The sequence below is a fragment of the Sorex fumeus genome, unplaced genomic scaffold, assembly GCF_029834395.1.
Source record: "Sorex fumeus unplaced genomic scaffold, SorFum_2.1 ptg000072l, whole genome shotgun sequence".
Taxonomy (NCBI): domain Eukaryota; kingdom Metazoa; phylum Chordata; class Mammalia; order Eulipotyphla; family Soricidae; genus Sorex; species Sorex fumeus.
Genome location: NW_026606129.1, coordinates 15,334,011 through 15,349,342, shown reverse-complemented (window position 1 = coordinate 15,349,342; position 15,332 = coordinate 15,334,011). Strand labels below are relative to the sequence as shown.

At 45.9% G+C, this 15,332-nt stretch overlaps 1 protein-coding gene across 2 annotated transcripts in view; it reads right to left on the bottom strand.

Annotated features, from left to right (window-relative positions):
• The window catches only part of CPNE4 (copine 4), a 523,974-nt gene extending 513,277 nt beyond the window's left edge, over positions 1 to 10,697 (bottom strand). The window contains exon 1 of one of the 2 annotated variants that reach the window (XM_056129315.1): positions 10,400 to 10,697. In XM_056129315.1, coding sequence (XP_055985290.1) covers positions 10,400 to 10,452 — 53 coding nt within the window. In that variant the 5' untranslated portion in view covers positions 10,453 to 10,697. Of the gene's footprint in view, positions 1 to 7,258; positions 7,389 to 10,399 lie in introns of those variants that run through there. The other variant, XM_056129317.1, reaches the window with a different exon arrangement.
• Positions 10,698 to 15,332: the final 4,635 nt, after the last annotated feature.

The following is a 15,332-nucleotide window of genomic DNA, read 5'->3' as shown; positions in this document are numbered from 1 at the left end:
CATTTATTTGTACCATTCAACTGCCCTCTTAACTCTCCATTTTACTGAAGACTGTACTGAATACATCTCTTGATTTTTTTAAAAGGGAATGCTTATTTAGGGTACCCCAAAGTCCCCATTTTGTCACAAACAATTGTAACAATAAATTACTCTTATTTTTCTCTGAAGAAACCATCTCCCTATGCCCAGAAATGTGGTTTGGTGGTAGAGGGCCTGCCAGGCCCATGGGAGGTCCTGAGTTCAATACCTGGTGCCACCTCCTATGGCCAATTGTGGTCCCAGTGAATGTAACAACCAAGTGTGGGATCCCCAGACATTGTTACAATGATGACAATGGGATGAACAGAGAGTACAGCGGGTAGGGTACTTGCCTTGCTCACAGCCAACTAGAGTTTGATCCCCAGCACCACATTTGGTCTCCCTGAGTACTATCATGAGTAATGAACTCAAAGAGCCATGAATAAATTCTGAGCACTGCCAGGGCCAAATAACATACAATGCCAACAGAGGAAAGGAAAGAAGGAGACAGCATTTCTCGTTAAAGCATTTCTCTGTTAAAGTAGATTAAGCCAACTTGAGACATTGTCTTAGGAAAATGATGAGATGAATGTATATAGGACTGAGGAGTCAGTCGACTCATAGAAGAATGGCTGGTAGCATTATGGAATATGTAAAACACAGTTCACTTATATGTAAAAATATACATTTAACGGAGACACAGAAACTAAAGTGTATGCTGGATGAGGCTTTCCCTTGCCTCTCCTTCAGAATTATCCTCCACAAACTCACTTCCCTGATCTACAGAAATGAAAGCACAGTCAGGAATTGAAGGGACCCTTCTACAGGTTTCCTGAGGAAAAGTAACACTCCAGTTCCTCTTAGCCCCTTCTCTGGTCCATCTCTTCCCCCACAGTATCCATGGCAGGTTCTAGCATTGCTTCTTACCTGTCATTTGCCCCTCCAACTTGAATCCAATGATCCAGATCAGAATTTCACACTCATCCCAGTGAATCTGAACACAGATTTTGGCATAAAGTCGGAGATCAATTATGCTTCAGCAGATGGTTCAGTGCAACCCTTCTACTGAGCAAGAGGCCTGGAAACAGAACGGCTTGGAGAAATAGAAGAGTACAGAAACTGAAGTGAAATCCCCAGAGGAAAGGCTCACAATCACAAAGAAAGACAGCATAGAGAAGCTGTGCTCTGTCTTGACACACTACGGAACGCTACTCAAACCCAAGAGAAGAGGTCGGGTTGCCTCCCCTACAACTTGGATGGAACTGGAAGGACTGGTGCTCAGTAACAATACAGCAGCAGAAGAGAGACAAATGCCAAGTGACCTCACTCCAAGGTAGAGAATAGACAATGTCCAACAAATCCAAGCTCCTAGACTCTGAACACAAAACTGAGGTCACCAAGGGGTGTTAGATGGGATAAATTTTAGAGACTCTGGGGGTAGGAGATCGGCACTTTGAAGATAAGTGGGCTCCGGAAGTATTGTATCCCTAGAACCCAACACTTGCACTCTTGTGAACCACTGTCCTCCTGTTGTTCATGGATTTGCTCGAGCAGGCACCAGTAACATCTCCATTGTGAGACTTGTTGTTACTGTGTTCGGCATATGGAATACACCAAGGGAAGCTTGCCAGGCTCTGCCGAGTGGGTGGAATACTCTCAGTAGCTTCCCAGGCTATCTGAGAGGGGTGGAGGAATCGAACCCAGGTCAGCCACGGGCAAGGCAAACACCCTACCGACTGTGCTATCACTCCAGCCCCTTGTGAACCATTGTTTTTACTTATTTTTGGCTTGAGGACCATATCTGACAGTGCTCAGGGCTCACTCCTGGCAATCTGGGTGGGTGGGTGGGGCGGCAGGGGGCTATATGAGATGCCAAGAATCAAACCTGGGTTGGTTGCATACAAGGCAAGCACCCTACCCGTTATTCTATCGCTCCAGCTCCTCTGATCTATTGTTTTTAAAGACACAATTTAGAACCACAATTTTTTAAAAATCTTTCTAATACACAAAGAGACAATGTTCCATTGCTAGAGACATATCACATTTGTGGACAGGACTAAGCCCATTTTCCAGATGGTAAATGAAGCAAGACCCCACAGACCTATGCCTTAAATATAGAAAGTCACAAATCCACATTGGCATAGCAGGGACAGAATCCTTACTCTGATAACATACCCAGCGCCAGTGAGGCCAGTCAAAAAGGAGCTTGGGAACCAGAAGCCTTGCCAGTCACTGGGTAACTCACCCAGACTCAAGAAATTCCACCCTTTGCATCCCCCACACCCTCTACTACTTGCAGGCAAAACCTTCTGTTCCCTCTCCGCACTGAGGCAGTATGGGATGGAGAGTCAGAGGAACTGGAAAATCAATACCTCATATCTAGGTACGCTTTTGGGATTCTGTCAAACTCCTTCCCTGGGCCTAGAAGTCCCTCTCCTGGGCTCCGAGGTGGACTCTGCCAGAGCTCCAGTGCCCTCTAGCGGCCATCAACTCTAATGCCAACTCTGTCCAGCTCTTGCCAGTCCCTTGAACCCTGGCCCAGAACCAGTTGGATTCTTCTCCTCTCCCTCAAAGCCTGCTGAATTATCCCACAGAGGTTTCGACTTTCTTAAATAAGGAAAAGATTTTAGTTAATGCGCCCTAAATCTGAGGTTTCCAGAGTTCATCTGAAATGTTGTCTTTTTCAATATTTCCAAAAAGGAGCAGCTGTCATTTTCTAATACGATACACACAGCTAGAAATGCTAGGTTCTGGGCCAGAGCTGTTGAAGGAACATTTCCAAACACTGGTTCTTTATGAATGGACATTTCATTTAAAATAATAATAATAAAGGATTCCCTCTGCGAGTTCTTTAGAACTGTAAATATACAGAATATCTCTTTGTTTACTTTATTGACTCAATTTTGATGTTCAAACCAGAAAGCCAAGACTGTGCCTGAGCAATTCTTCATGAAACACGCACATTAGCAGAGAGCGCTGCAGACAGTGACTATGGACAAATTTAATCACGTCTATTGGCTAAGTATTGCCCTGGCTCCAGGAGAGAGCAATGTAATCAGTTTCAAGCCTGCTTCTACAAACACTCAAGGGAGGTGGGTGACCCCCCAGCAAGAGCCTCAGCTCAGTAAAGATTATCAGGACACATGGAGCCAGAAATGATCAGTACATACTGGGCCACCATGTCCATGCTCTCCGGGGAAACGGAGTCTCTTTATGAGAGGAGTAATCAAAAGGGTTATTAAATGAGCTTTCTGGCTGCAGCAAGTCACCCCTCAGAGGTTCCGTTTCCACGGCTGTCAAATTAAACTGCTCGAGTCAACAGATAATCCCCATGGATTCATCCAATTCTCATAATCATAGATTCAATGTGATAAAGTTGCTGTTCACAGTCTAGAAATGGGTTCACCATCACCAGGCTTAGACTGGATCATTCCTGCAGCTCTTGGAAGTATATTGACATCCTAGGACAGGGATTTCCTGTCCCAAATTGTCCACCCTCTCAATTTCTGTTTTTTATGACTTACTTTCAGGCCCTCACTATCTGCTAAACAAAATGCTGGTAGTTCTCAAAAGTCTTTCTCAAGAACCCAGCCTTGAAATGAAAACTTCCTAGGACTTGCCAACTTAGAAAAAACAGAGAGTATATGCTTATACGCTATGTTTCGTCTATATTTAGCAGCTCATAGACTAAACAGAAAGCTCCCACATAAATGAGATCTCTGGTACAGAAAAGATGGAAAGTACATATGTAGGCACTACTATGCTTGCATTGTGCAATCACGGTTCAGCAGACCCACTGGTTGAATTTAGTGTTGATGGCAGTCTGGACTATTAAGATTGTCTAGTTCAAACAATAGAGAATAAGACAGCACCCAATTACTGAGCTTAAACTTGGAGTTACCCCAACACTCCCTATAATACCACACCCTGAGAGTGGATTTATAGCTTCATACTCATTTCTTTTTTTCTACACAGATTTCCCCCCCCCCAAAAAAAAAGACCATCATAAAAATGTTGAGACTAAAAGTCCTGTCTTTTGTTCTTAACTATTTACACTTAAGCAGAAAAAGAGGACAGTCAAGTGCAACTCTTTGATTAAGTACTAGGTCCGTTTGACCACACAACAGGATGGTCTGGAACCAACCAACATTTTCTTTTAAAGGCATTTAAAACTTTCCATCTTGATATTTTGTATCTCCAACATACTGGCTCCTACTGCCAAAGAAATACTACTTTGGGTTACCACATGGATCCAAAGGGACGTTTGTCGGTTTTGCCTTAAAATATTAACAAGAACAAAAATGGAAAGATCAAATATAGAAAACACATTCAGGCCCTTTCTCTCTTTGAAGTACTGAAATATAGATCTTCTGACCACATCGCTGATTGAAACACACAAAGACTTATGAAGCAACTTTGCCAACCCATCCAGTCAGAGATAAGAGAGTAGTAGGCTTTCATTGTTGCTCAGGATCCAGATTTCTCTGAAAGTTTGGGACATTGATTACATACAACATCCACTGCTCACCTCCCATGTGTTTACCTTCAAGTGGAAAACTACTTTTCTTATGTGAATTTGGGCTATAATGATCCAGTGTTTTATGTTTCAGGGAACTTGTAAAGTGAAGAGAGAAAGGCAGATAGCAAACCATATAAATGCATGCAGCCGAGTTTCCAGTGATTCAATGCATGAGAAATAAGCATTCCAACAATTAACCCATGTTTTTCTCGTTGATTATTTTTTACAGTCAATATAATCTCAAGATTTTCAGTCATGCTGGTGATTCCAATTATCTGATGATGAGTAAAACCAAAGCTTCTATTTTTACTGCTACATAAAGCAGCTCACATCTTTGCTTCCGACTAAATAGAACGAGGTATTTTTCACCAGAAATCCACAGACAGATCAAGAAACATTTTGGGACAAGACATCTATTAATTAAGATCTTTAAGAGCTGAGTCTCTTTTAAGACAAACCAGTGAGTCAAGCAAAATGCCATTTCGCTACCAAACACCTGCAGAAAAACAAGGCGTCTTTTAAGTACAATTTAAAAACAACTTACAAACTTCAGAGAAACTATTGGTAAAGAAATATTTAGAAGCTGTAATAAAAGTCCCCCACATACACTGGGCCTGCTTCCAAGTGTGCTGGCAGCATCTAAGAGAATGAAAATGAGACCATTCACCCACAGGATACGGAAACTGATGGCCACAGACTTTCATGTGGTGACATAGGAATAGACCCTTGGTTCATTAGAGTACAGCTCTTCTCACCCAACCATTCAAAACTGCCCAGGAGTCAACATCCACTCCTGCTATGGATGACCGCCTTCTTTTATATAATGCTCTGAGGAAATCGCCTAGTTTTCACGGGGCTGGAATTTGATCCTGTGAAACCATCAAAATCTTCCCGGCAGAAATGAAAGAGGAGAATCTGGCTTTATTAGCATGCACATCAATGCAGGAATCCTATTTGGATTTGCCAACCCTCCTGCTATTTTCAGCAGTCTCCTTATAGGTGAGTACCCATGCCCTGCTCCGGGCTCACTCCCTGATCTCACAGAGTGATTTTGTAAGGCCGATCAAATAAATTTAACCCCAAAGTGGCCGCCCAGCAAGGGAAAGGAAAACATCAGAAGTTATCTAATCATAGTCATAGGCAGCATGAACTCTGCCGTATCTGCAGGATAATACAAAGAAATGGGACCTTCCTACCCATAAAGGCATCCCAGATAAAATAAGTGAAGTTGTTACTCATCTCTTGTCCTTGGGGGGTATGCACTGTGCCAATGAACCAGCGTCTACAGACTACAAACAGGGACGTGAATTCAAAACACCCAACCCAGGAAAGTTTGGTTTTGCTCTGGTAGTGCTTCAAGGAGTTGTCTTAACATAAAACAACAACCAAACAAATCAATAAACTAATACACAAAGGTCTTTGCCATTACTTACTAATAAAGAAAGGAATGGGTAGAAAAGACTATTTCACTTGAAACCAGGGCGTTGTTTTCACTAGAGTGGAGTTTTGTCCCCATTTAACGAGAACACTTTTAAGTACCTTGGACAGCTCACAAACGCTGTTCAGGAAAGGAAAGTTGGGTGAGCCAAGAGCCAGGGACGCATGCGAGGCTTTTTTAAAACCCGGCATGGCAGCGAGAGGACGGAGAGAAATGGTTTTGCCGTAGTTTTGAGTACAGGTGTGAAGTGGGTGGCGGATCTCTCCCCGGAGGCACTGGGATCCCCCCCATCAGTGGGTAAATTGGGAGTGCAGGACGGATGCTTTGCTGCAGTTGCCAGGGCAACTCTCCTTTCCCACCCCCACCCGCTCCCTACCCTGCTGGCCTTTCCTGCCCCCCACTTCAGGAATCCCGTTGGCACCTTCCTAGAAGCTCCTGCCTGGGGAGGTCTCTGCTTCCTAGAGCCAGGCAGGTTCCGGGAGCTGAATCAGGACCACAGGGAGGGCAGAGTGGGAAGAGGAGATGGGGTGCCGCCTTCTTAAGAGCATCTCACTGCGCTCAGCCTGCTCCCTGGGAGCCCGTCAACACTCAGGGTATCAGGGGCTGTCTGATTGACCTCTATTTCCATCAGGTCCTAACCAGCCTGGGGCCCGGGATCCTGATCACTTCGGTCTGTAGTAAGCACTTCCATTGAGCCCATCCACCTCCCCGCTCTGGGCTACTACCTCTAACCTAGAAGGGAGCGACTTGGCCGAATCAAAGGGATTCACTTGATCCAGATGTCACTGAGTGTCGGGGGGTGGGGGGAGCTATTCTAAATCAGACTTGGGGAGGAGGTTGAACCCTAACAGTTATCCGGTGCCCTTACAATCTTCCAGTCTTTTTTTTTTCTAGTGCACAGGGAAGTCGCAACTTCAGCCAGGACAATCTCCCCTCCCCTCCCCCCTTTCCCAATATCTAAAGCTACACCATCCCCCATCTCCTCTACGGGGGTGGGGGACTTCCCTGCAGCTGTCTCCCCAAGCCCAGGCAGCCCACCGGCCCCCCCCCTCTTCCCAACCCACCTAGAGGAGTTGGGGGAAACATCAGGAGCGAGCTGTATGGAAGAAACTTCCCTGGGATGGAAGACAGACGAAGCCTGTCGCTGCTTCTTGGAGCAGCAGCTGCAGAATATAAACAAGCCCGAGGAGCGAGGGGGCAGAGCCGCTCAAAAGTTGCTGGCGCTAAGCAGCGCCCCACGACCGACCGACCGAGCCCGCGAACGCAGAGTTGCATGGACTTACCTGGGTGTGTCAGGGTCCCAGAGCAGGAGGAGAATTCAGCCCGGGACCAGGTGTCCCCGCTCCAGGCTGCCAATCCGGCTTTGGAGTAGAGTTGGGGCGGGGAATAGGGGGTCGGGGTGGGGGGAGGAGGAGATGCAGGTGGGGAGTGATGTCAGGGGGGTGCAGCAGCAGGGGTGGTCGTTCACCCCCCCTCCAGCCCCCTGCGTCCTCCGAGGCCACTTTAGCAACCGTAGGCGGAGAAGACGCTGAGCCCAGAGTTGGGTCTCTCCTCCGGAAACCCGGACTCCATGCTGGGTGCTGGGTGGGGAGGCGGGGAGCTGGGGGTTACGTGGTGGGCGGTGATGGTGATGGGGAGTGTGGGGTGGGGGGGTGGCAGTGGGGTGGGGGGCGGGGGTCCAGGGGGAGGGGGACCGGCAGCGCGGCTCCCAGTGAACTCGAGAGTAAAGTGGGAGGCGGGCTGCACGCCGGGAGCGGCTCGGGCGGAGCAAGGGACAGCGGGCGGCCCCGAGATGGCAGCTCGGCTTGGCAGGGAGATTGCCACCTTCTGACGAAGCCCGAGCGCCCAGCGCGCCCGCCCGCCGGGTCGCGGAGCTGCGCTCGCGAGCGCCCCCTGGAGGGAGCCGGCGGCGCCGAGCTTTGCCCCGGGAACCCGCGAGCCCCGCCCAGCCTCGCGGCTCCTTCCCCACCGAGCGGACGCCCGCGAGTGCCCCGCGGCTCAGTCCCCTCCCCCATACCCACCCCCGCCACCCCGGTGGGGTCCTCTCTCGGGTTCCAACTTCGGGGCGAGAGAGATGCTCCGCGGCCTCCACACATCTTTGAAGGCCGGTCTCCGCGCCGCATCGCCTGGAGTACTTGGCATAGGGTGGGAGCGAGATGCTCTCGCTTTTTAGTAAATTAAATGCATGAAAAAACAAAAAAGATCACGGAGCCGCTTTCGCCCCGTGTCATCCTGTCTAAGATGAATGAGACTCCCAGGGAGTACCTGTATTTTAACTATATTTTTTTTTTTAAAAAAAAAAAAGAGGTCTGAAATCACGGGGATGTAAGGGAACCCATGACCCAGAGCTAGAGTGCAGCGGGTCGGACGCTTGCCGTGCACGTGGCTGGCTCAGGTTCGAGCTCCTGGTACCCCAGATGGTTCTCTGAGGCCCCCACCCCGAGAAATTATGCCTAGTGCAGAAGCAGGAGTTAACCCAGAGCACAGCTGGGAGTCACTCCCCATAAAATTTTAAAAGATATGGGGATCCCCTGGAGGTTCATTTGAATCCTCAACATCCAGGACATGACCCCTTCCCCCCCCATGCCAAGTGTGACCATACTGCTCGCATAGGAAGTGTTCCACAGCCAGATACATAGAGTGCCCCAACTCCCTGCGAGCACCCAGTCATGCAACCACAGCCATAGCGAGAGTGCCGGCTAGAAACACGGGGCTCTTGGAAGTGGGATCATTGCTCTGCCTTACAAAGCACCCTGAGAGCAAATGTGGTTTTCCTGATGCAAACTTACTCAAAGGAGCCTCAGATCAGTGCACAGGACGCAGGGGACAGATGTGCAGACCTGGGCCTACTGTCTCATCCCAGCGCAAAGGACCTGCAGGATTGCAGTTCGAATTTAGTAATCTCCAGTTTCAAGAAGAGCTCTCTCTGGCATGGAATGGGGGCCAAGGGGTGGGTGGCATCACTACTAGGACGGAAACAGGAGGATCTTCCGCCACAGCTTCTAAGTCCCCCACCCCCAAGAAGATATCTTCCTATAAAGATGATCAGCCAAGGGCTGTTTACAGACACAGAGCACCAGCTTGCAAAAGCCAAAGGAGGAGAAATAGTAGGTGGAGACCAGGTAGCCCTACTAGGATTCCAGAGACGCAATTAGGAAACAACTTTTAACAATGACCAAAGGGCAAAGAGATAGTAGAGTGGGTAGAGCTCTTGCCTTGCACTAAGCTCAGCCAGTTGATCCCCAGCACCCCATATGGTCCCTGTGGGCAGTTCCGGGAGTAAGCCTTGGGCATCATCAGATATGGCCCCAAAACAAACAAAAATTTTTTAAAATCAAAGTCTCATCTAGCAGCAATGGTTTAGTAAACCCTCAGACAAGGATTTAATGTCCCCATGTTGAGATTTTCACAAATTTTCTTTTTACTGAAATATTTTTTGATAATTACATTAGCCATTTAGTTGTAAAAAGCAACATAAAGTCATTTATGCCTGCCTAGGGGCAGGCTTGGGGGTCAGAGGGTGTTGGGAAAATGGGCACAATGGTGGAGGGAAGGCCACACTGGTGGATGGGACCAGTGTTGGAATATTACATGTCCATAACAAATGCACCATGAACAACTCTGTAAACCACAGTGTTTAAATACAGGGGGAAATAATCAAATTTAAAAAACAAATAAATAAAATGAAAATCCCTCTGGGTCATTTCGCATGTGCTTCTTATTTGGGGAGTGAGAGGCAAGGGATTAAGAAGCGTGAGGCATGAACTATTTCCAAGCAATCTGTTAAGGACACCATTGACCTGGTCATTTCATTTTCTCAACCACCAGCCCAAGTAGGTTTTTATTACCGCTACAAAAATCTCTGGGGTTGGGCTGGTCTGAGTGAGCCAAGCAGGGAAACCCGGTTGACTAATAAGAGTTGGGGGGGGGGGGGGATGGGGATGCTCATTGAAGAAATACTATGGGACCACTGTAGAGAGGACACAAGCAATTCGCATCCAGAGGGAAGAATCGGGTTCTCCCAGTGCCGCCGCCTCCCCCACCCCCCAAGTGAGAAGCATAGACACGCACCCTAAACACAATGCCACAACTTGTGACAAATATGGATTCGGCTGCCAGCAGGCTTCAGTTCCCTAATTAGAAACAAATAGTCGCCTGCAAGGCGGTGTGTAGCGCACATGTGCAGCTTCATGCCAGGAGCTGGGGACTATTTCTCCAAGCATGACACGAAAAGGAGATCCAAAGGTGCTCAGGATAAGGCGCAAATCCCACCTCTTCAAGGACATCAACAACTCATCCCATTGGCAAAAAAAAAAAAAAGGCATCACCCACTCGCAAACCAGCCTGCAGTCTCCATGCCTCAGGCCACCTAGAGTCCCCCATGGACCAAGAGAACATCCAACTCCCCTCACTGGATCACTCACCTCCTTCCAACTCTCCTTCCCAGGGATTCGGAACTGCTGGGTTCTACAGCCATAGTCAGAAAGATCTAAAGCCAAACCCTGAAGCCACACGGTGTCACCTGGGTGCCCAGAGCTCTCTGGGGAGGCTCCAGCCAGGGGTCGATTCAATTGCTGGGTCTCTCGTACCATCAGCGGGGACATTCGCTCCCTGTCCTGTGCCAATCTGAAAGGCACCCCACCCACAGAGTGTGAAGGCAAGCGCTGGCCTGGGGCCAGGGAACAAAAGGGAAGAAATTGTGGCTTCTTCCACAGGCAGTAGATACCATTTGGTACAGGGTAGCAGATGAGGAAAGCAGACACAGAGAACCCAGGCCCTGTCGTCAGAACCTTGGAGCCTTCCCCAAATGAGTCAGGGTGAGCTTTCTGATTTGAAATTGAATTTCTGCCTGCGCCCCCACCCTGCCTCTCTCTCTCACACACACACACACACACACACACACACACACACACACACACACACACCACTAGCCAAGGGGACTGCCACAAATAACAGGATTTCTTTTTTGAGGCTGTGGATCAAATAAGAACCTTGAATCTCACCCCAGGTTTATTTATAACTTTAAAAAAAATGTGTTCTTTTTTTTTCCTCTTCAGTTCTGTGTGATCTTGAAAATTGACTGTTATGTCTTCCCCTGGCATCTCTGTGGATGCCTGAGATGGGTGTTATTACTGGAAAGCAGAGAGGGACGCTCTAAGAAAGCCCATCGGAGACCTGCAAAGTCCTGAGAGAACCAACACGGAGGTGCCAGGCTGAGACAGGGCACATGCCTGGCTACGTATCATTCCTCCCTCCAAGGGGGCTGTCCTCCCTCTGGCACCCTCAAGCTCAGCCATGGAGGGGACACCTGGTTCATTCATCTACCAATAGGTGGCAGCCACGTCCGTCTTCACCTCCCTTGTCCTTGCGTTCTGCGCATCGGAAGAAGGGAGCATTTTCTCTTTGATATTTGACAGGCAATATTTTAAAAGACCACAGATGTGTTTGTAGTTTTCATTGTTGGACTATACCCAGCTGTACTCAGAGTTGGCTCATGGCTCTGCACTCAGAAACCGTCCTGGTGGTGCTTCAGTGACCATATGGGGTGCCGGGGATGGAACCCGAGTCACTTGTGTACAAGAGGTTGCCTTATCCACTGTACTCTCCGGCCCCATTTTAAAGAACATAGATTTAGCACAGAAGATCGTAGAGCCTAGGAACAGATGGATCTCTAAATGACACCCCTCACTCATCCACCTCAACTGGGTTTCTTCACTGTGAAAGAAGGGAATTGCCTGGAACTCCAACGTAATGTCTACCTAAACAACGTCATTTCTCAGGGCATTCTCCAAACTTGGGCATTTGTGGAGCATGAGCAGGCATCAATGCTTTGCTGTGAAGACTGCTTTTTGCCCAGCCCATAGATGCTTTTGTTTGCTTGCCTGTCCATACCTAGAGAGGCAGTGTTCAGGAAAGAAGCCTTGTACTTAATCCAAAACTAAGTGTCCCAGCCTGCCTTGCCTATGAAGCATCGCGTGTTTAGGATCTCACCCTACTCTCGTAGGCTAACACGTGAACAGGAATTTGCATTGTATCAAAATTAAACATGTAGAGTTCCACAGTCACACTCTCCACATTTGAAATGCTGATTGACTCAGGTGACTGGAAGCAGCAACAGCTACTATCTTGGAAAGTTGAGTTTAGTGTTTTCTAAATTGAATGATACACTGGAATCGTGGGAATGGGGGATTAGGAGTGGAGTGAGGTGTCTAAGAGGTGCTTTCCATTTGCTCTCTTCAAGGTAGATTTCCAGGAGGGTACTGAGTCTTATTTTTTCCTTTTTCTAAAAAGGAGGCAATAGGTCAAATAAGTTTGGGAGTCTCAATTTAGATATTACCACAGAAAGTTCTTCTGGACACAACTGGTTTAGCTGAGATATCAGCTGAAGTTATAGGGAAGTCTTCAGGAATGTCTCTGAGGGGAGATGGGAGGAAGAGACAACCTATGCCATACCCTTACTCCAATGTCCTTTATCTCCTCCCTTCTTCTACTTGAAGGTAAAGGCAGCTCAGCTAACAAGAGGCCAGGGAGCAGTCAGCTTCCTCTGCAGAAAGATGAAAGAAATCTGGGCCTGATGTCATGAGGTAACCAGTGTGGCCAATTTTATTACGAGAAAAATAAAACCAATTGCTTCAAGCCACTCTTTCCAACTTTACTAGCAGCCAAGAATTATTTCTACCTTATATACCTTTAGGAAGTTCTCTGAATAATTTCATATTAAGGGAATCAGATAAACAAGCTGCTATTTTTTAACTTTGAGTATAGTTGAGCACAAGGCTCTAGCTAAAAGAAACAAAAAGAACACACATGCCCACAATAGATAGATATCATTTATTTCAATATGACCCATGGGTCTAAAGGAAGGAGATGAGGTATTCCAGGCAACCTAGATAATAGTACCCTATTCTATAATTTGGCAGAAGAGCAGCAATATGTTTTCCTAGATAAGAGTGGTGGTATGAAGGAATAAACCATATTGGTGGGGATGGAGTGAAATAGGAATTTTCATCCACTACTGGTGGGAATGCTGTCTGGTTCAAACCCTATGGAAAACAGTATAAAGATTTCTCAGAAAACTAAGAATTGAGCTACCATAAGACCCAGCAATTCCACTTCTGCATATCTACTCCCAGAACACAAAAACATTCCATCTAAAGGGGATATCCACACCATTATTCATCAGCACTTATAACAATAGCTAATATATAGTATCAACCTGTATATCCAATGATAGATGCATGGATCATGAAGATGTAGTATACATGAAGATGTAGTATGCAGATATATTACATCTTCATATTATATACTATATATACTTTATACTATATATATTCACACACATAGTGAAATATTACACAGCTGTAAAGAAAGATGAAATCATGTAATTTGATGCAATGTGGGTAAGACTGGAAGATATGTTAAGTGAATAGAAAAACACAGGATGATCTCTCATATATGCAGTGTATAGAAAAACTGAATAAGTAAATGCAATGTATAAAAGAGGGATTTCCTAGATCCTCCATGATCACAGAGTATAGGAATGAGAAGAACATAGAAGGGTATAAATCAAGAAGGAAAATAGGAAGAGAAGTAATAGGGGGCAGAGGTCAAAGGCGTTTGATGCATGAGCAATATAGAGAAGTGATACAGGTATATATACAAACCACAAAACCAACAACACCGAAAATATGAGACCATTACCACAACAACCAAAATTTAAAATGTGCCTGCCAAGGAGGTCACATGGGGGTGGTACTGGGGATAATTGTGAAAAGAAGTTGATGTTGGTGGTGAGCTCAGTACAGGAACACAATATGTCTAAAACTCAACTATGAATAACTTAGTAAATCATGGAGCCATGATAGATTTTTTTAATCTTAAAGAGTGAAAGATATGGAAAGAAAAGGGAAATAGTAATCAAGTTTGTTTTAGGTGCTAGAAACTTGACTGAATGGTTTAATTGATAGCATTAAACATTAACATTAATGTTTAATTGATAACATTAACATTGTTTAGGTCTCATGACACTCCCGCAAATATTTGAATTCTTCCATTTTGGGCAAATAAGCTGAGACTAAGTTTAAGTATCTTTTTATCCTTTCAAATCTTTTTTTGCTTAGCTCTTAATAAATGGCATAATAAAATTCCCCTCATGAATGAGTATTCTTCAATTCTGGTCCATAATTACTTCTTTCAAGGCTCTCATTCGATTCTCTGTGATACTCCCCCACCCTAGTCCCCACTGCAGACTTGATTGTTTTTCTACTACAAAAAAATACTGGTGATGTTTATCTCTATCTTCCTGACTACGGGAATTGACCAGACATGCCCGGACAATTAATCCCAATATTATTCTATTGGTAACATAATAATAATTGTCTGCAATGTGAATGGTCTGAACTCGCCAATGATAAGACCCTGAGTGACTGTCTGGCTCTCAAAGCATGATTCACCTTTACTATGTAAACAAGAGTGTCACACTGGACATGAAGACAAATGCAGACACAAAGTGAAATGCTGGAAAAAGAAGTTTCAAGCCAATAATGCAGAGAAAAAAAGGCAGAAGCTGCTGCTTTCATATCTCATTTCAACCAATAAAAAATAACAGGAGATGGATGTGGATATAACAGATTTATCAAGGTACCAATCCATCAAGAAAGTATAGTTATCATATATAGAGATAGGTAGACAGATATCATCAAACTGTGAGGTACCCAAATATAAAAACAATACTAGGGATGCAGTGAGAGCAACACAAGAGTTGCAGGGAATCTTAACAGATACTTAGAGCAATAGTCACTGTCACTGTCACAGTCCTCCCGTTGTTCATCGATTTGCTCAATCGGACCCAGTAACGTCTCCATTGTGAGACTTGTTGTTACTGTGTTTGGCATATCAAATACCTCACGGGTAGCTTGCAAGGCTTTGCCATGTGGGCGAGATACTCTCAGTAGCTTGCCGAGCTCTCCGGGAAGGGTGGAGGTATTGAACCCGGGTTCAATACCCGGGTCAGGTCAGTGGGGTCGGCCACGTGCAAGGCAAATGCCCTACCGCTGTGCTATCAAGTCATCCCCCCAAAAAAAACAAAACAAACAAAAAAAAAACAAGGAAATACTGGCGATGAATTAAGTAATCAACATGATAGACTAAAAAAACTTCTACCCCCAAAGAAGTAAATACATTCTTTTCGAGGGCACAAAGCACATTCTCAAGGATATATAACATGTTGGGATGCAAAAGAAGTCATAATACTAAAGGCAAAATTCATACCAAGCATATATCCAATCACAGTGGTATGAAAATCAACAACAAAATGAAAATGAGAAAAATGAGAAAATGCCTAAAAAACTACTCTGA